General features: G+C 45.2%; 1 protein-coding gene across 2 annotated transcripts in view; it reads left to right on the top strand.

Moving 5' to 3' along the window:
- The window catches only part of HOMER2 (homer scaffold protein 2), an 88,333-nt gene that overhangs the window by 33,194 nt on the left and 33,884 nt on the right, over positions 1-21,255 (top strand). For both annotated transcript variants that reach the window (XM_007470058.1, XM_007470057.1), the window contains exon 2: positions 15,927-16,083. In XM_007470058.1, the coding sequence (XP_007470120.1) occupies positions 15,927-16,083 (157 nt within the window). The remainder of the gene's footprint in view (positions 1-15,926; positions 16,084-21,255) is intronic.

Here is a 21,255-nt window from a genome sequence, read left to right as displayed (position 1 = left end):
GGGCACGAACCTGCGTCCCCTGCATCGGCAGGCGGACTCTCAACCACTGCGCCACCAGGGAAGCCCCATCTTGACCGTTTTTAAGTGTGCACTTCACTGGCATTAAGTGCTTTCACATTGTTGTACAATCATCACTGCCATCCATCTCCAGAACTTTTTCAGCAGGCAAGTGGTTTTTGTTTTTGTTTTTGTTGTTTTAGTCTTTGCAGTTTGATGCTGAAAAACCTCTCATTGTTTTAGTTCACAGTTCTTTTTTACTGAGAAGGTGCAACTTGCTGTCAAGTGCTGTGGACACTTTTGTGTCTCTGTGCTCTCTGCAGTCTTCAGCATCCTCGGAGCCGCTAGAGGCTCTGGACAGCTCCCTCCTCGAAGCTTTGAGCTCCCGGGCTTGGTGGTGTTGGCCGTCTTCCCTGGCTTCCCTCCCACTTGCTCAGCTTGCCCACCTCTGCTCCACCTGCCCTTTCAATGCACACTGTTTGCAGTTTTCCCTCTGCTGCCTTTGAGCTGTTGTTCTTCAGGGTTGCTTTTTCCTGCCCCGTCCTCCTGAGGCCTGCTCCATCCCAGCACACTCTGCTGCTGTTGTTGGAAAATATACATAACGTAAAGTTTAGCATTTAAAAAAATTTTTTAATTTATTTATTTTTGGCTGCACCACGCAGCTTGTGGGATCTTAGCTCCCCGACCCTCGCGCCCGGTGGTGGAAACTCAGAGTCTTAACCACTGGGCAACCAGGGAAATCCCAAAGTTTAGTATTTTAACCACTTCTAAGTGTGTTTGCAATTCAGTCGCATGTAGAACGTTCACAGTGTTGTGCGCCTGTTACTGCTGCCCCTCTCCAGACCTCCTTCATCGTCCCAAACAGAGGCTCTGTACTTGTTAAGCAGTAATGCCCCATTCTCTCCTGCCCCCAACCCCTGGTAATCATCATTCTACTCTTGGTCTCTACGCATTCGGCTGTTTGATTCATATAAGTGGGATCATATAGTATTTGTCCTTTTGTGTCTGGCTTATTTCATTTAGCAGCATATTTTCAGGGTTCATCTGTGTTGTGGTATACGTCAAAATTTAATTCTTTTTTATGTCTGAATAGTATATTCCATTATATGTATATAACCCATTTTGTTTATCCATTCATCTGTTGGTGGACATTTGGGTTGTTTCTACCTTTCGGCCATTGTGAATAACGCAGCTATGAAGATTAGTGTATGAGTATTTGTTTGAGCCCCAGATTTCAGTTCTTTTGGGGTATATACCTAGAAATGGAATAGCTGGATCATATGGTAATTCTGTGTTGAACTTTTTGAGGAACTGCCAAACTGTTTTCCACAGTCCCAGCACACTTTTTGAATAAATGACGGGAAGAGATGGCACCTGAGGCTCCCCAGGCTGAGGGACTCTGCCATGCAGGGAACCTGGACCTGAGAGTCTAGAGAAAAGGATTCAGGCAGGGGGACTGGGACAAGGCATGTAGAGCTTGACTGTGTAACCTACCATCTGCCTGTCGTAGTTTACTCTTCTAAGCAGTGGCTTCTGTAGCTTTTTAAAGAAGGTAGCCTGAGAGAGAGCTGCTTTTGGGCACAGAAGCAAAGACAGTGGCCAAGACAAGGGGGCAGGAAGGCGGGGTGCTCTGGGCTGTAGGTAGACTCTCAGTCAGATTCTCAGTCTCTACCAGCAGGCACCATTGTCCGGAAGCAGCCAAGGGGCTTCCAGCTGCACAAGAGAAGTTCTGGAAGGATCCAGAGCTCTCTTCTTGTAGCTCAAGCCTCTGTGAGGTGGTCAGAGTAGCTTGGAAGCAAAGCAAGAACAGTAGACATGCTCTTGGGGCACTGGGGACTTCCATAACCACCTCTCCGCAGCCCGCAGGGATGCTGAGTTTCAACTCTGTCCAGGCCACTCCAGACAAGGGGAGAATGGCAGAGCCCAGGAGAACATCTTCCTAGTCTTTGAGATATGACCTGTCCACGATCTACAGCTTTGCTTGTATCTCCCAAGGTTGCCTTACCTAAAAACCCTTTGCTTCGGTATTTACTGAACTCCTTCCTTGCCTCTCTCGAAACCTCCGTTTTCTGTGTTTTCAATATTTCTAAAAGCATTAAAAAAATTCTCCTGTTCATAAGAGACCCTGAAATAGGCAGCCTAGTGTGAGGTGGGTTCCTCCCTGGGATAGCAACAACCCAAGTAAGACAGTGGAGGCCCAGAGTGGGCACACATTCTGTCTGTCTACCTAGGGTGTAGGTCACCTTCGTCAAGTACACCCTTGTCCTGCTAGAGATGTGTTAGGTATCTGTTAGCGCCTACTTCATGCCCACTGGGAGGGCTGTAATTAAAAAGACAGGCAATGACAAATTCTGGAAAGGATGCAGGCACGTTGGAATTCTCAGACCATGCTGGTGGGTATGCAAAATGGTGTAGCCTCTTTGGAAATAAGCCTGGCAGTTCCTCAGAAAGTTAAGCATAGAGTTACCATATGACTATTTCACTCCTAGGTATAAACCCAAGAGCCAAGAAAACACATGGCCACATAAATCTAGTACACAGATATTCGAGGCAGCATTATTGATAATAGCCAAAAGGTGGAAACAGTACAAGTGTCCATCAACTAATGAATGGAGAGACCAAATGTAGTATATCCATACAGTGGATTAATATTCAGCCATAAAAAGGAATGGAGTACTGATAGATGCTACATGAGGGATAAACCTTGAAAACATTGTGCTCAGCGAAAAAAGCCAGATGCAGAAGCCACATACTGTGATTCCATGTATATGAAATGTCCAGAACAGGCAAATACATAGAGACAGAAGGTAGATCAGGGGTTGCCTGGGGCTGGAGGTGGGGAGAATGGAGTGACTGCTAATGAGTATGAATGGGGTTTTGGGGGTGATGAAAATGCTCTGAAATTAAATAGTGGTGATGGCTGTACAATGCTGTAAGTAAACTGAAAACCACTGAACTGTACATTTTAAAAGGGTGAGTTTTATGGTATCCGAATTATAGCGCAATGAAAATAATTTTAAAATTATCCACGAAATTTAAATTTCGCCAGTTCTGTATTTGCGTATATGTATGTGTGTGTCTGTGTGTGTGTGCGCACGCACCAAACCTGGCGACTCTATACTTGCCACCTATTTTTGTAGAAAATTTTGTATTATAATACACACATAAAATATCTATTAGCCTGAGAGACCAACAGATAGTGTAAATGAATACATCACAAATGCTTTTTTGAGGTATGTCTGCACCTTTGGTTTTGTATTTTACACCTTTTGCAATTGACTTGGCAAGTTACCAGCCTCTTCACACCATGCGATTCTAATTTTACATGAGTGGTTCCTAGGAAAACAAAAAAGAGCTTTTTCCCCCTGAACCCAAATTCAGAGTGGTAAGCTATATACTTAACCACGGTTGGTTTCTAGAACTGGTACTAGGATCCCCCTTGCTGCTACCCAGGAACCCAAAAGAAAAAAATGAACCACAAAACCAGTTTGCCATAGTTAGTACTAATTTGCCAGTAAAGGAAAAAATAAATCCCAGGCTTCTAAATTTTTTAAGCTATAAAAAGTTTTTTTAAATTGTGAAAGTGCACAGTTATTCTTTTTGAAGATTCTCTTTTGTTTAATTTGCTGATGATAACAGGGAGAGAGAGCTAGGTCACTTTGGGCATGTTGAGCTGTCTAAGGTGGAAAAGGGGATTGTCTTCCCTGCAGTGATGTCTCACGTGTGTAATTAATATATTATCATAATATTCCTTTAACTGGCTGCTATTACTAACAAAAAAGCACTTTACAGGACCTCCCTGGCGGTCCAGTGGTTAAGACTCGGCGCTTCCAATGCGGGGGGCGCGGGTTCAATCCCTGGTCAGGGAACTAAGATCCCACATGCTGTGCAGTGTGGCCAAAAAGTTAAAAAAAAAAAAAAAAAAAAAAGGAAAGAAAGAAAGCACTTTGCATATATTATCACATTTAATCTAAACAGTCCCTTGAGGTGGTTCTGTTAATGTTGAGGGAGGTGAGTTGGCCAAGGTCACACAGATGATCAGGTCCTCCTAGGGAGCATGTACTGTTCCACAGTCTGAACTAGTCTCCCCGTTACTCTTTTTTTTTAAATAAATTTATTTATTATTTATTTTTTGGCTGTGTTGGGTCTTCATTGCTGTGCACGGGCTTTCTCTAGTTGTGGCGAGCGGGGGCTACTCTTTGTTATGGTGCTCGGGCTTCTCATTGCGATGGCTTCTCTTGTTGCAGAGCATGGGCTCTAGGCGTGTGGGCTTCATTAGCTGTGGCTCGCGGGCTCTAGAGCGCAGGCTCAGTAGTTGTGGCGCAGGGGCTTAGTTGCTCTACGGCATGTGGGATCTTCCCGGATCAGGGCTCGAACCCAAGTTCCCCGCATTGGCAGGCGGATTCTTAACTACTGCGCCACCAGGGAAGTCCCCGCCGTTCCCCCGCCCCGCCCCCCACTTACTCTCAACAAAGAGAAGCAGCACAGTTTTGTGGAGCCGCCCTCCTCTTCTTCAGCTTTGTCTCTGACAGGTAAAAAGAGCCAAGGAAGGAACTAGAATTAAAACCAAACCCTGTTATCTTCCTGACACGAAATAAGGACTGTTAAGTCGTTTTGGTATATATTTCATATGTCCATCACTTTGTTTTCCTTTCCCGATAAAGGTTGGGCTACATGGTGGCTTCCAATATGATGCGCAGCCACCTGGGTTTTTGGAAAGCTCTGTCAGCCTGAATGACCCCTGAGGACTCTTAAGCTCCGCTGCTGCTTTCCTGACCCCTGTCCTTCATCTCTAAGGGTGGGTCCTCTTCCTGCCCCTGTCCTGGGTGCCCCCCAGCTGGGTTGTCCTTCTCCTTCTCTCTCCCTGTGTACTCACCCTGCGTGGTTTCATCCACCTGTGATTTCTGCTTAGCTGCTGCAGTGGGTTCCCCAGTCTAGTCTTCTAACCTTGAAGAGTCACCCTGAAAAGGGGTCCCATTTGCCTTCTTTTTTTTTTTTTTTTTTTTTGTGGTACCGCACTGTCGTGGCCTCTTCCGTTGCAGAGTACAGGCTCCGGATGCGCAGGCTCAGCGGCCATGGCTCACGGGCCTAGCCGTGCCGCGGCATGTGGGATCCTCCCGGACCGGGGCACGAACCCACGTCCCCTGCATCGGCAGGTGGACTCTCAACCACTGCGCCACCAGGGAAGCCCTTGCCTTCTTTTTTGAAAAAAAAAAATTTATTTGGCTGCGCCGGGTCTTAGTTGCGGCATTCGGGATCTTTAGTTGCGGCATGCGGGATCTAGTTCCCTGACCAGGGATCGAACCCGGGCCCCCTGCATTGGCAGCGTGGAATCTTAACTGCTGGACCACCGGGGAAGTCCCCCATTTGCTTTCTAACATCTCTTCCAGATGGTCCACAGGCAGGGTCCACTCATCATGACTCACATTTCCTCTCAACTGCCCAAAGCCAGAAAACGTGGGTCTTTTTCCCTCTTATCCTTTTCTACACTTGATCTTTAAAAAAACCCAGCTTTACTGAAATAAAACTCATGCACCATACAGTTTACTTATATAAAATATACAATTCATTGATTTCTTTTTACTATATTCAGAGCTTGTACAATCATCAACACAGTCTAATTTCAGAACATTTTTCCCTCCTCAAGGAAACCCAGAACCTGTTACCAGTCACTCCCCATTCCCCCCTTTTTATGTTTACTGTAGATGAATACAAAAGCCCTCAACATTTAAAATTGAGAACATTATTTTTCCAGTCTTATAAGAAAATCATATCTGCTTAATTAGGAATGATGTTGCCAAGTCATACCCTCATAGCAGACGCAGAATAAAGTCTTCTATATTTTGTTTGCATTGTAGTGTAACAGGAAAATCTATGTGCACAGATGTGTAACAGGAAAAGGAAGAACGCAAACTGCTCCTTCGGCAATATTTTGCACTCTCTTGAATTAGCTGTCCCAGGAATCATTAATCGTTATGACTTGGCTGCTTGCCACCTGACTTTTTAGAAATCATCACTTGGATGTTTTCTGGTTCTTGGTTTTTGGTGTTCATAGCAGGTGAATCATAAAACTCTGCTTTTTGTTTTAAAACTCCCATTTATCACCGTAGATTCAGGTGGAATGACTTTTTTTTTAGTATAAATGTTCAATATACCACATATAGAGTAAAATCACAAATGTATGTTGAAGTCCTAGGATACCTTCCATAGATGAAATATCATGCATAGAAGGTGCCTGTTGATTCGGTGGCTGGTTTGTAAGTGCAGGTGACACGCCCATGTGCAACTCAAAAGACGGGCATTGGTGCATCACCTGTGACCCAGCAGTCTTGGGTAGAGAACACAATCTCTTAATGATGATATCCCATAATTATGACAACAACTATCCAAGTGCATTTAACATTTTTCCTATGTATATATTTCTTAGACTGTATTTGGAAGAGAAAATAGCTTTGACATAAATTTTCCACTGAGCACAGTTGGAGACGGTGGCCCCCAAGATAAAGACCAGTTTCCTTAGCGTGTCATTCAGAATCCATGGCTATCTGGCTTCAGCCCACCCTCAGGCCTCATCTCTTTTTTTAAACCTATTTATTTATTTATTTAGGCTGCACCGGGTCTTTGTTGCGGCATGCAGGATCTTTCATTTGCGACATGCAGACTCTTAGTTGTGTCGTGCATGTGGGATCTGGTTCCCCGACCAGGGATCAAACCTGGGACCTCTGCATTGGGAGCATGGAGTCTTAGCCATGGGAAGTCCCCAGGCCTCATCTCTTGCCACCCACTCCTGTAGCCACAAATAGCACTTGCCAGTCTCTGAGCACACCTCTCATGTCTGCAGGGTCATTTTCCCCTCACCTGCTAAACCCAGAAGATTTGCTGGACTCTGGACCGGGAGTAGAGGGGGACGTTTGGAGGAGGGGGAGGAATTTCTGTGCAGGAGTAGAAGGGTGCTGTTTGAACACGAGATGGTCTTGCAGTGTTGCTGGTGAGTTTTATTTTCTTCCTTGATCCCGTCCTTGGTCTCATCTTCCCATCATATGTTTACCTATCCTGCATCCTCAGAGAAGCCCCTCACCCACCCCACGCAAATACTTGCCTTCCATCACAGATTTGCTTTTCTGAAATTCTGCCTCTCCCCCTCCCGACCACTGGGATCCTCACCCACTGCTCTGGACCCACCACCCCTTTTGGAGAGTACGGACCCTTTTCCAAAGCACATGGCAATGGACCTCATGGGCCCTCTGGGGCAGCCCTCATCCTGTGAACCAGTCCCAGAACTTAGGCAAACCTACATCACAGGAGACCCGCAGGAGAACGTGGGTTGAGAGCTCCTGAAAAACTGTCAAGCCCTCTACGATAAAGGTAGTGTCATCAAGAAAGCCCGTCAGTGTTCATCAGGGGTACTTTCCTCATTCTGTTCCGTGATGTAAATGTGACCCAAAAAGAGAATCCCTAGTCAGTGGAGTAGGAGGATTTGTGACAAATGTGACTTATGTGATATCTCTCATTTATCCGCTTTGTTGATCTGGGCAGTTTTGGGGCAGATGGAAATCACTTCAATAGAATGGGTCTGCTGTGACCCCCTTCAAGGGGCTCAGACCAGACAAGGAGATGGACTTCTGGCTAAGGTCCAGCAGGTGCAGGTTTTCCCCAGGGAGTTGCTGGTCCATTGTTCTAACAAGGTTTATGGAATGGTTTCTGTGTCCCCACTGATGGGTAATACTGCCTATATCATATACTTAATTCCTTGGACTTCTGCTTCTAGATTCTGTCTGTTCCATTAGTCTATTTCTTTGCTCATAGCTCTTCATTTCATTTGCTGTAACTTTATAATAATACATTTCAATATCTGGCTACATTATGGCTAAACCTCCTCATTGCTCTTCATCTTCAGAATTTTCTTGGCTGTCCTCTCATGTTAAGTTTTCCACATGAATAACCCTGTCTAGTTCTAAAAATAATTCTGTTGATATTTGTATTTTGTTAAATGTATGTATTAATTTAGGGGTAATTGACATCTGTGTATATTACTTTTCTCATTTAAGAACAGGATGTCTTATTTATTAAAGTTTTCTTTTGTATGCCTGAGAAGTTATCTTTACTTTTTTCGTGCAGATCTTGCTTCTTAAATTGATTCCTAGAAATTGTATCTTTTTGACTGCTACTCTAGATGGGATCTTTTAAAATCTATTATATTGTCTGTCTGGTTGTTTGTATATATAGAAAGGCTATTGATGTCATTTTTTATTAGTAATTTTATACCTAGTCACCTTACTGGATTTCATTATTCCTATTCACTTTTTCAATTGATTTTCTTGGGTGTTCTAGATGTGTGATCCTATTATCTGCAAATAATGGTAACTTTATTGTGGGGATTTTGTGTGAAAGTAGAACTACAATATACTTGTGAGTTTGGTAGATTCTTTGCCTGAAAGAATTGTGCTAGAACCTTTTGTCCATTATCTCCTTTTTCCCCCAGATCTTTTTCCTAGGCTCAGGGATTTGACCCTGCCAGCTAGGGGCCTGTTGACCATCTAGAACAAGGGCTGAGAGCCTGATGAGCCCATGCTTCTGTTCCCTCGTGACAGGCGCTCAGTCCAGGGCCTGTATCCTGAGAGCACAAATGAGACGTCTCAGGATGCTATGGTAGGGGACTTCCCTGGTGGTCCAGTGGCTAAGACTCGGTGGTCCCAGTGCAGGGGGCCTGGGTTTGATCCCTGGTCAGGGAACTAGATCCCACATGCCGCAACTAAAAGATCAAGCACCCTGCAACTAAAGACCCCGCCTGAGGCAGTGAAGATCCCATGTGCTGCAACTAAGAACTGGCACAGCCAAATAAATAAATAAATAAATATTTAAAAAAGAGAGAGAGAGAGAAAGATAACTACCTTGCCCAAGTTTAAAAAAAAAGAAGAAGAAAAGATGCTATGGTAGAACACAAAGGACTAGTGGGAGCCTTTCTGGCCAGTCAAGGGGGAAGGATATTTTAGCCCCAGTGAAGGGCATGTGTATGGTCATGTGAAAATACAGGTGCTTTGGAAGTGCTAGCAGAAAAGCAGCAGAGCCTGTCTGGTGAGGGGACAGGGACAGGTGCTCAGGGGTCTGTGGATCATTCTGATGCACTTGGAGCTGGTCCTATGGGGCATAGAGCCAGGGAAGGTCTTTGAAGCCGAGTGGGCAGTGCCATGCCCATCGAGCCTGGGGCTGCACCTTTCTCTTGGTGCTGTATGAATGACGTGTGGAAGGATTCAAGAGTCAAGCCAGGTAAACTCATTAGGGCATCCTTTGAGACTTTGAAACATGTTTAAATGGCTGTAAGGTAATGTCTGAATGGTTTGTTTTAATTCAAAGCAGATAGAAGCAGGAATAATAAGAATCATGAGGTTTTACAGGTTCCTATCAGGAAAAGCCTGGTGAACATTGCAAGTGAGGGATTATAATAAATTAAAATATCTTTTTTTTTTTTCTGCAAAAAGTAGTCATGCCAGTTCTTTGCAGAATCATTTCACATGGAGCCAGAAATCGTTCAAAGCGGGAGTGGTCTCTCTGCTGAGTGGTTTTCATATTCCAGGCATATGTATGTTTCGCAGTGTCTAATTATTCTTGGGGACAATTACTGTCAGGTTCCAAAATGTGTTCAGTGAGCAACAATTGGTGTTTATTCAGCTCTAAAAAGACTGTGCAAGGGAACAGTAGGTTGTTATTGTCTGCCTAAAGAAACGTTCTACCATCCGGAAACATCTGCTTTCTATTTAAAGCACTGAAGAAGGAATGGAAGTATATTTGAAATATACTCCCTAAGCATCAAACACCAAAGAAAGGAGAATAAAATTGGGTATGAAGGTAATTTCTGTTCTCTGATACACACTCTCTTCAGCTTTTCCCTGCTGGGAAGGAAAGGTGGCCTCTTGGCTTGGAAAGTTCTGCTTCTCTTGAATTTTTCTATTTATACTGATTTGCACACTTCCAGGAACTGACTTCTGTGTCCTAGTTCCAGCTCTTTTAGTTTCTCAGGTAGGGCAAGGTGCTCTTTCAGAGTTGGGGTCTGCTTTTCTGTATTTTGTGGTGAGGTTTGTTCTCTGATTTTGCTCATAAAGATGTAAAGATTTGCTGTCCATGTTGCCTGAGATCACCCTTGTGACCTTCAGTTTTCTACGTGGAGGATGCTGCCCACTCACAGCTCTGTCCAGAGGGTTTTAACCCTCTGAGAACATATACAGTCTGCTTGGGGTGCAGTAAATTTTCTGTGAAGGTCAATATGTTAGTTACCTGTCACTGTGTAATCAAGTGCTACAAATTTAGTAGCTTAAAACAAAACACATTTCTGTGTATATCCTGGACAGTTGTTGAAGCAAAGAATTAACGGGTTAGAGGGCTGGAGGCTAAGTCAAAGTATGTGGGTCTGTTCTCATCATTATAACCCCTTTTGGCAATAAAAAAAAAAGGATAAAATATATCTGCATTGCCTTTACCTGGTTTTGAAAGCAGAGTGGTTATGACCTGAAAGGGAATTTATAGGCAATGGGTTTGAAAGCAGGCTGAAGGCCAAGATTTCAGAGACAAAGGTAGGTTACTTCAAGCACTTCCCATAAGTGCCAGTAGATATTTATAAAGTACATCTAGAAAGATATATTCAAAAACTACATAAGTGTTTCCTTGGGAGAGAACTGCAGGCATAGAGACAGGAGAGAGTTGTGCCTTTCACTGTATGCCCTTTGGTGTCATCGAAATTTTGTACCATGTTCACATATTATCTGTTGAAAAACTGTTAATAAAAAAATAGGAGACCTGATTCCTACTCACAGAAAAACAAAAACAAACAAAAAAAACACATTTCTGTGAGTCAGGAGTCTGGGAATGGCTTAGCTAGGTCCTCTGCTTCAGGGTCTCTTAGGAGGTGTCATCGAGGTGTCAGCCAGGAGTGGGGTCTCATCTGAAGGCTCGAGTGTGGACAGATAAGCTTCTAAGCAGTTGTTGGCAGAATTTCAGTTCCTCAAGGATATTGGACTAAGGGCCTCCGTTCTTCTCTGGCTGAAGGTCACCCTCTCTGGCTGGAGTTGCTGTGGGATGGTCCTCCCCAACATGGCAACTTGCTTCAGCAAAGCCAGTAAGAGAGTCAATCAAGGGAGTCTGCTAGCAAGACAGAAGTCACAGTCCTCTGTCACTTGCTCAAAGTGACCTCCTGTCTGTCAGCTTCACAATATTCTGTTGGTTAAAAGCAAGTCACAGGTCCCACCCATGCTCACAGGGAGGGGATTACACAGGGGATCACAGGAGTCACATCAGAACTGCCTACTACAGACAGGTATTATTTTAGGAAGAGAGTATAATGGCTAAGGGGGGGGAGGTTGTCCGTGTCACTTAGAACTGACTTCAAAGCTCAGATCTGCCACTTACTAACTGTGTAACCCAAGGCCGAGGTCCCTGGCCTCTCTGAGCCCCGTTTCCCCACCTGGATCCCCATAGGATCATTGGGATCTTAAATGAGAGCTCATATATGAAGCCTGGCAGATGGTAAATACTCAGTAAATATTAGTTGGCTTTAAACTAAATATCAGCTAAATATTAACTGGCTTTTCTTTCCATCCCCCCCTTTTTTTCTTTTTCTTTAAATACCATTCGATTTTTGAATTTTAGAAGAATAAAATAGAACTCTCCAGTGGCCAAGGACTTGGTTATTCACATGGAAATCCCAGTACTGTGGGTGGTTTTCTGGACTCAAAGCTGTGCCAAGCTGGCCTCCCGGTCCCCAGGCCTGAGGATCGCAGGTCTTTGACCTCAGAAGGGCTGTGTCTCCTCCCATAGTGCCCACCCTCAGCATGGGGTCTGTGGGTCTCCCTCCCTGGTCACTGTGCTCTTTCCATGCTGGAGCAGCCACTTCCCCTGCAGAGGCCTGACCACGGAACCAGGGCTGCAGCCCCTGAGGGTATGGCCAGCTGAGCCAACCATGTCTCCCAACGTCCTTGCATTTCTGGCTGGGGTCCCGCCATGGCGTCACTCCATCCCCAGAGCTGAGCGGACAGATTTGGAGATGGGGTCCTTCTTGTCTGCATGCTCACCTTGACCTGAATCATGCCAAGCAGATGACTTGTGGCTTTGGCTTATCCGTGGTCAGAAATCTCTACCAGCTTCTCTTGTCTCCCCGTCCCTCCCCCACCGTCCCTCTCCACCTTGCTTTCCTCACTCGCTCGCTCCTGTGGGCCTCAGGCACACAGAGCACTTGCAGAAGGTCGCTGCTTGACCACCACAGGCTGCTGTCTGTCCTGACCAGAGCACCTCTGCCTCTCCGTGCCCCTCCCCCCAGCCTCTGCACCCAAAGATCCTGTTCTCTGTCCCTCTGTTGTCCCCTTCACGCTGTGGAAGGATGTCTTGGAGTCGTTTCTGTCATTCTGGAGGAGATGACAGCTGTAGGGGTGACTTCTCCCATTATTTCTAGAGTGTCTGATAGTGTATAATGTGAGTATCTCCCCAGCTTCCTAGAGGATAAAAATCACCTGTAGCTCTTGTTAAAAATAGAGCTACCCAGGCCCCATCCCTGGACAGCCAGGTTCCCGCCGGGATAGATTGGGGCCCAGGAATTTGTATTTTTACTAAATGCCCCAGCTAATTCCTCTCAGAGGTTTAGGAAACACTGGTCTAAAGGTCCTAAAACCTAGACCCAGTCCCTCTTCCCTGGTGTGGAGGACACAAGGGAAGAACCGAAAGTCTGGCCCCTTCCCCTGGGAGGGCTCCTGCGTGACCATGGGTCCCTGTCCACCTCGTAGTGCTCTGTAAAAGAGAGGCAGAGATTTTAGCATAATTCAATTCTTTTTTTTAAATTGAGGTATAATTGACACATTAACATTATTTTGTTTCAAGTGCACTACGTAATGATTCAATATTTGTACACATTGCATAATTCGGTTCTTTTAAAAACCTCTTCTGTATTCCTGCCCTTTCAATTGCTCCCTCCTCTTAAATATGCAGAATTATTCCATGTGAGCAAGTGCTTTCTTTTATGGTGCTGTACTTGGATGATAAGCAAAACCTGGTGCCAGGGCTGCAGTAGCACAGCTGGGGGATGCAGATGTCAGGCTTCCCCACGTGGATTGATTAGGAGGGCTGGTATTCACAGGCACACATGTTCCCCCATGGGCTGGCCCCTCTCGACAACAGATGCAGGAAATTACAGTGAGAATATTCCTTTTGTTTCTACAGCTGTCACCCTGCGGCTGGAAGGGTGTTGATTTAGGATTGAGTGGGTGGGTGAACTTGGTCACTGTTGAGGGAAGACAAATGGCCTAGTGATCCACACTCCAGAGGCTCTTGCCCAGCTCCTGGGACCTAGAAGGGAAGCTTCAGGGGGCTAGGAATGCTGGGCTGTGTCCATCTGGAAGGCTGGATTCTAGAAACAGCTGCATTGAGGTAGCAGGAAGAGCATGCCCTTGGCTTTTATTGATTCAGAAAAATAGTCATGAAAAAGTTTCTGCGTTTATCTACAACCACAATTGATGGTTAATGCCAGTATTCGTGGTGTTCTTCAGTATTCCTTGCATGAGGCTCAAATAAATAGTAATTTGCTTTTCTAGGAAAAAGTTTCTCTCTTTAATGAGCCTTCTATAGCCAGGATGGGTTGAAAGACAGCTTTACCTAAAACCACTCCATCGAGAGACGGGAACACTTAAAATTCACTTTTCCTTTTGATTTTATTTTTTGTTTCCGCTTGGGTGTCCTTTTATGTCATCTCTTTGACATTGTGAGGATTAAAAAAAAATAATTTTTCTGATTTTGATTTAATTTTATACCTCTAATAAGTGCTTATTAAATCTATAGTATTTTACGAATGATGGGATTATTTTTACATCCTGCTGGCTTCCCCCCCACCATTTTGTCTTATTTTGGACCACTTAAAAGGATTTTCGAGCCAGTTTGCCTGAAGACCCTTTCTTCAAAAATAATTATATTAAAAAAAATGATATTTTGTAATGAGTCTATGATTTATTTTGTGTTACTCTGTGAAGTAGATACCTTAAAATATGAAATGCAGTGAAATCCATTACAATTTTTATCCACCTGCCTTATTAGTGCTTATTGTCAAGATCTAATTAATTCCTCACTCAACAGAAAGAAACATAGATACTGTGCTAATTCGGTTAATAATTGCATGAAGAATTTACAGGCATGTGAGTGAAAAAGCAACAACAATACAGAGGCAAGAATAAACAAAAGAGATAGATTTGATGAACATTACATAAAACCCAAAGATTTATAAGTTAGAAACATAAAACTTTAAGGCTTGGTCAGTTATAAATGAATGCATCATTCATAAAATGCTGCAAATCTGAGAAGTATTTAGTAGAAATATAATATGAAGTCACAAATGGTTTGCAAAATCCTAAAACTGTTGCATAGTCCTCCCCGCTCCCCAGTGAATTTGTTGCAAAATCCTAAAAATGCCAACAGGATGTCAGAAAAAGAATAGGACACTTGACAGAGATGCAAAAACACCGCACCGGGAGTTGCCTTCTTGCACCGGGAGTTGCCTTCTTTTTAAACATCTTTATTGGATTATAATTGCTTTACAATGGTGTGTTAGTTTCTGCTTTATAACAAAGTGAATCAGTTATACATATACATATGTTCCCATATCTCTTCCCTCTTTTTTTTTTTTTAACATCTTTATTGGAGTATAATTGCTTTACAATGGTGTGTTAGTTTCTGCTTTATAACAAAGTGAATCAGTTATACATATACATATGTTCCCATATCTCTTCCCTCTTGCATCTCCCTCCCTCCCACCCTCCCTATCCCACCCCTCTAGGTGGTCACAAACCACCAAGCTGATCTCCCTGTGCTATGCGGCTGCTTCCCACTAGCTGTCTATTTTATGTTTGATAGTGTATATATGTCCATGCTACTCTCTCACTTTGTTACAGCTTACCCTTCCCCTTCCCTGAAAGGATCATACACCATGATCAAGTGGGGTTTATTCCAGGAATGCAAGGATTCTTCAATATACGCAAATCTATCAATGTGATTAACCATATTAACAAATTGAAGGAGAAAAACCATATGATCATCTCAATAGATGCAGAGAAAGCTTTTGACAAAATTCAACACCCATTTATGATAAAAACCCTGCAGAAAGTAGGTGTAGAGGGAACTTTCCTCAATATAATAAAGGCCGTATATTCTTTTTATGACTAATATTCCATTGTATATAGGTGCCACATCTTCTTTATCCATTCATCTGTCAGTAGACACTTAGGTTGCTTCCATGTCCTGGCTATTGTAAACAGAGCTGCAATGAACATTGTGGTACATGATTCTTTTTGAATTATGGTAAAAGGAATCCAAATCGGAAAAGAAGAAGTAAAGCCATCACTGTTTGCAGATGACATGATACTATACATAGAGAATCCTAAAGATGCCACCAGAAAACTACTAGAGCTAATCAATGAATTTGGTAAAGTAGCAGGATACAAAATTAATGCACAGAAATCTCTGGCATTCCTATACAGTAATGATGAAAAATCTGAAAGTGAAATTAAGAAAACACTCCCATTTACCATTGCAACAAAAAGAATAAAATATCTAGGAATAAACCTACCTAAGGAGACAAAAGACCTGTATGCAGAAAATTATAAGACACTGATGAAAGAAATTAAAGATGATACCAGCAGATGGAGAGATACACGATGTTCTTGGATTGGGAGTTGCCTTTTAAGCAAATTTCTCATTAGGCCAATTGCCCCGCAGCTTCAGGGTGCTGGGTTTCAGTAACTACTCCTGCTGGTGTCTCTTTTTTTCTCCTCTCTTCCCTTTTCTTATTTTAATTGTTCTCAGGCGTATGTATCTTCATAAATGATTAAAATCTTAGGTGGCTTAGAAATCATAAATTATACATAAAGTTCCATCAACTCATTCGCCCATCTCTCCTCTTGCAGAGAACAGCCCATCTTCACCACCCGAGCCCACGTTTTCCAGATCGACCCCAACACCAAGAAGAACTGGGTGCCTGCGAGCAAGCAGGCCGTCACAGTCTCCTACTTCTATGATGTCACAAGGAACAGCTATCGGATCATCAGTGTGGATGGAGCCAAGGTACCATCTTGCCGGCTCACTTGAAGTCACTTATTTTCATCAAAAGCAATACGATACATTTGAAAAGTGGGGGGGAAAGGGTGCACCCCAAAACCTGCCACCTTAACAGAGATGTTATTGTTATCATGTCTTTATAATCACAGATCCCGCTTTTTTTTTTCATTTAAAATTATGGCCAATTAAAAAAAATTTCCCTGTTAGCACACTGTCTTCATAAGTAGCATTTTAATGCTATTTTAATAATTCCACCAAGGACCTATAATGTCCTTAATCTCTCCCCTTATGGTTAGATACTGAAGTGGCTTCCAGTTTTTTACTATTATAGATAATGAGCATCTTCATGAAACAGATAACCTCATTTGGTCATCATGCCTATTGCTTTTTGGATATTTCCTTAGGATAGATTTATGGAAGTAATGTTATAGGTCAAGATATTAACGCTTTATGTCTCTTGATGGTTATTACCAAATGGCTTTCCGAAGAGTTCTGTCTTCCAGCATGTATGAGAATGCCAGTTTATTGCACCTCCGACAGCATTGGGTATTGTAACTAGTCTGGTTTTGGTGTTATTAGGCATGGGAGTTGAATTTTATTAAATGGTTTTGGAGTATTTCTTGAGATAATTTTTTTCCTGGTGTTTTCATTATTCTGCTGTCTTCCTCAATATTTTTGCCACATTATGATGGGAGCAGAATAAAGAAGGATTATCAGTAGATGTATCACCAAGTTTACAAAAGAAAAAAAAGTAGACTTGATGCTTTATAGTTTCTTTTCTGTCTTTAATCTGTGTTCATCCTGATGGACGTTTTTACGTGGATAATCTGCTGTCACCTGAAGTTCAGTGTATCTGAAGCTGAATTCCCCGATTTGCCCTCTAAACCACCTCTCCATTTTCACTTCCCAGTCACTTGTTGCTGGAAGGAAGGGAGGGAGGGAGGGAGGGCGGAAAGAAAGAAGGAAATGGAAAAGCACAGTTGTTCCCTTTTTAGTTGGTAAAATGAATCTGCCTTTGAAGTGTCTCACGTTTATACCTAATGCTTTGTTTCAAGGCCATAACTCTTGTCCTGGTACAGTCTTGCTCAGACTTTTGTAGTAGCCTTCTGACTGGCCTCCTCTCGCCTGCAATCTGCCTCTAGGTCAGCGTTCCTGGGGAGTTGCGTCAGGGCTGGGTAGTAGAATGGGGCCTGGATGTGGGCTTCTCCCTCCACAACCCCACAACCACAGAGCAGGAGGCACGGGAAGCCTCCACTGACCAGGGTTCTGTTGAGCGCTCAGGAAGTGTAGAAGTGCCTGGCGCATAGTAGGTAGGCACCTTGTGTTTGAGGATTGACTATCTGAAAGATGCCTTTATTATTTCTTTTCTTCTGGGAGACATGGTGATATGGCGATTGTATTACCACTTTCCTTCTCTGTGCTTTTGAGCTGGAATCTTCTCAGCTCTTGCCAGGATGTTCTGCTAGCAGTGGTGAATCAAGCTGACTTGCTTTCTTTCATCTGTAGATTCTGTGAGTTCATCTGGCATCCCTTGAGATGGGTTTGCACTTTTGTCAGTTGAGTTATCCCAGGACAGAGTGGGCTTAAATACAGATAAAGTGCATTTTATCTGTATTTCAATACAGATAAAATGCACTTTCGTAGAGAAAGCGCTTTAGTCCTATTAGCTGGGCTTTGAGTAATTTGTCAATGTGTCAGCCACTGCGTTGTACGGGTCTGCAGCTCCTGAAGGCTGTGACAGTGGTGGGGTCCGAGCCAAACGAGCCAGCTCTGAGAAATCAGGTGGGTGGAGGAGGGTGGGCTATCCCCCGGCTGAAGAATAGAGCTAGTTCCGGCTCAGTGCGGGGGAACCATCAAGTTACGGAGTCACTTAAAAAGTGGGAATTGGGGGCTTCCCTGGTGGTGCAGTGGTTGAGAAGTCCGCCTGCCGATGCAGGGGATGCGGGTTCGTGCCCCGGTCCGGGAAGATCCCACATGCTGTGGAGCGGCTGGGCCCGTGAGCCATGGCCGCTGAGCCTGCGCGTCCGGAGCCTGTGCTCCGCAACGGGAGAGGCCACAACAGTGAGAGGCCCGCATACCGCAAAAAAAAAAAAAAAAAAAAAAAAAAAAAGTGGGAATTGGGAACCCAGGCTGTGGGGTGCCACTGGAATCCAGCAATGGAGCCCGCGGCCCTCTGGCCACGCCTCCTAAGTGCCACACCACCTGGCATTCCAGGAGCCCACCCAGAGTTCCTGCCTTACTAGCGGGGCACAGGCACTGTGACGGGGCCTTGTTCTGCGAAAGGGAGTGTCCTGTGACACAGCATAAGGCCCAGGGGAGTGGGTAGGGACCAGCCTTAGTTGTTTAGTGCCTGTGCCTGGCACTTGGGGCCGCGGGGGGGTGGCAACTGTCCTGCGCTGAGAACTGGAGCACAGAATACCAGACAGTGGCCCCCAGGCCTCCTCAGCTCAGCTGGACCTTACCTGGAGCTGCTCAGCAACAATGTGCAAAACCAACAGGCCAGGTCTAGGTCAGATCCTGGGCCTCCAGCTGCTCCACAGGTCAGGTGAGACATGGAGAAGGACCTCCGGATGGTGATTTCCCCAGAGTGGTAGCAGCTCGTGACACTGCCCGGTCTTCTGCACCTTCCTCCTTGCCACCCACGGCTGAGTTCCTGATCCCCCCAGCCCCAGCTTCTGCCCTGCCCCAATAATCCAGATGGGTCTCCTTCCTCCCTAGGGGCTGGAGTAGGGCGCAGTCTGCTGACCTGATGCCAGTGCCGCGCTGTCCCAGGGCCCTTGTCCGCTGCCCCTCTGCATCCCACCCCTGCCCCTGGATCCTCATCCTTGCGTTCCACCACGTTGGGACAGCCCCACTTGGTTTTAGGCCTTTGATTCCAAATGTTAAAGGAACTAAGACGACTGACAGTCAGATGCTTTTAGCCTTTGGGGTGGTGTCTTGGCCCATGGGCTACACCTCTGACCTTGGGCAGTTCTAGGGCCCCCGGTCCTGCCTCTCTCTCCTGGCCTGGCCATGTCGCGTCTTCTGCTTGGTGCTTCTGGGCCAGCTGTCCCTCCCGAGGTGGGAGGCTGCTGCGGTCTGGAAGGGGAAGCCCGCTCTGCCCCTCCCAGATGAAGGAGTAGATGTGCTTCAGGAACAGGCTGCTGGTGTGGAAGGGACTTGGAGGTGGTTGTGAGCAAAGACCACAGTGGACTCAGCCGCTGAGTCAACCGCGGGCAGCCCACAGAGCACGGGCCCCCCGTGAAGGGAGGAGGTGCAGCCAGCAGCTTTAGCAGCTGTCGTTCCACACCAGGCATAGCAAGCTCCTCTGCCCTGTCCGAGCGTCGGTCGTGCTCTACTTGGGGAAGGATGCGGGGAAGCCCTCTCCTTCCCCTGAGAGCCTCTGGTGCTGCTCATCATAGGAAAAATCTGTGTGCAGACCTTTCCTTCCTTCTTCCAAGGGAAGTATTTCATGTGTCAGTCGCAGCTGCTGCTCAAGACATACGTGGGTGGAAATACTGTGGTGCGTAGCTCCAGCATTGCCTGGGGGTTCTGTGGATCCATATCTGTGCGTGGGGGGGCTACCAGGAGACTGTGCTCTTTGAGGAACGGGCCTAGCCCATCTTTGGAGTCTCAGCATCAAGCTAGAGTGGGCCACGCCATAGACATGGGTGGGTGACGAGGTCAGGCCTGGCCACATCCTCTCCAGGCCTGCAGGAGGTGTGCCGTGTCCACAGCGGGACAGTGGGCAAGAGTAGGATCACCGCCAAGAGGGAAACCAGGACCAAAACCTCAGAGTGTCACCCAGGGTCAGCCCTGTGCATGGACAGATGGGAGCCACATGAGGGCACATCCCGTCTCCCAGCTTCCCAGAGCGCTGATGTGAGCCATCACATCACTGACAGCCGCAACCAATAGCCGTGTGACTGATGGTGAGTTTTTGTGCGGAACAACCATCTCCGTTATAGAGGGACTCCATTTCCAGAGCATATGTTAATTGAGCAGTCGCAGCACTTGCTTTCATTGTGCTGTTGGCACTCTTTACAGACTGAGTTAATCATTGCCATCCTTATGAGGAATTGCCTGCACCTGTGGACAAGACCTGCCTGGAGCAGGTGTTTCTCCCGGGTGCTCTGGATGGCTCCCCTGCCCTGGGTTCTCAGTTATTTATAGGATCACAGAAGTCTATATTGGAAGAGACCTTAGAGGTCATCCATTCTACAAATATTTAGCAGCACCCGCTGTGTTCTGCCTAATCACAACGATTTGGAGGATATAAGCCTCTGAAACTCTGACTTGTTTGGTGTTTTATCTGGGAATGTGAAATTGGTTTCAAGAACACCGTCAGGGTCCCTTCCTCCACCCATCAGTATAGTTTCCTCTTTTGTTTTTTTTTTTTTTTTTAAGGGCCTACTTTTATTTATTTATTTATTTATTTTTTTAACATCTTTATTGGGGTATAATTGCTTTACAATGTTGTGTTAGTTTCTGCTGTATAACAATGTGAATCAGCTATACGTATATATATATATCCCCATATCTCCTCCCTCTTGCCTCTCCCTCCCACCCTCCCTATCCCATCCCTCTAGGTGGGGTGGTCTCCCTGTGCTATGACCACCGAGCTGGTCTCCCTGTGCTATGTGGCTGCTTCCCACCAGCTATCTATTTTACATTTGTTTGGTGGTGTGTAAATGTCATGCCACTCTCTCACTTCATTGATGTGGACCATTTTTAAAGTCTTTATTGAATTTGTTACAATATCGCTTCTGTTTTATGTTTTGGTTTCTTGGCCATGAGGCATGTGGGATCTTAGCTCCCCAACCAGAGATAAAACCCACACCCCCTGCGTTGGAAGGTGAAGTCCTAACCACTGGACCTCCAGCGAAGTCCTTAGTTTCCCCTTTTGGATAATTACAGAGCATCTTCTGTTAAGGGAGCAGACATATGGAAGGTTCTCAGCACACAGTAGGATTTTCAATGAATGTTGGTCTTCTTCCCTGACTATGGTTTTAAAACAAAAGAATAAAAGCATCTATTAATACCTTTTCTGGAAGCAGGCAACAAGTCTTTTAATAGCTGTAACTCATCCCCAGCCTCTTCTGCGTTCTGACTTCCATCTCCGTGGATTTGGCGACTTGCCCTGAATAGGAACCAGGGGGCCTGCCTCCAGCTTCCTCTGAAGCCAGAGCTGCACTAGGG

This window comes from Lipotes vexillifer, unplaced genomic scaffold, assembly GCF_000442215.2.
Source record: "Lipotes vexillifer unplaced genomic scaffold, Lipotes_vexillifer_v1.1 scaffold532, whole genome shotgun sequence".
NCBI classification, from domain to species: Eukaryota; Metazoa; Chordata; class Mammalia; order Artiodactyla; family Lipotidae; genus Lipotes; species Lipotes vexillifer.
Note: the sequence above shows the minus strand (reverse complement) of the source record. Positions and strands in the feature narration are given on the sequence as shown.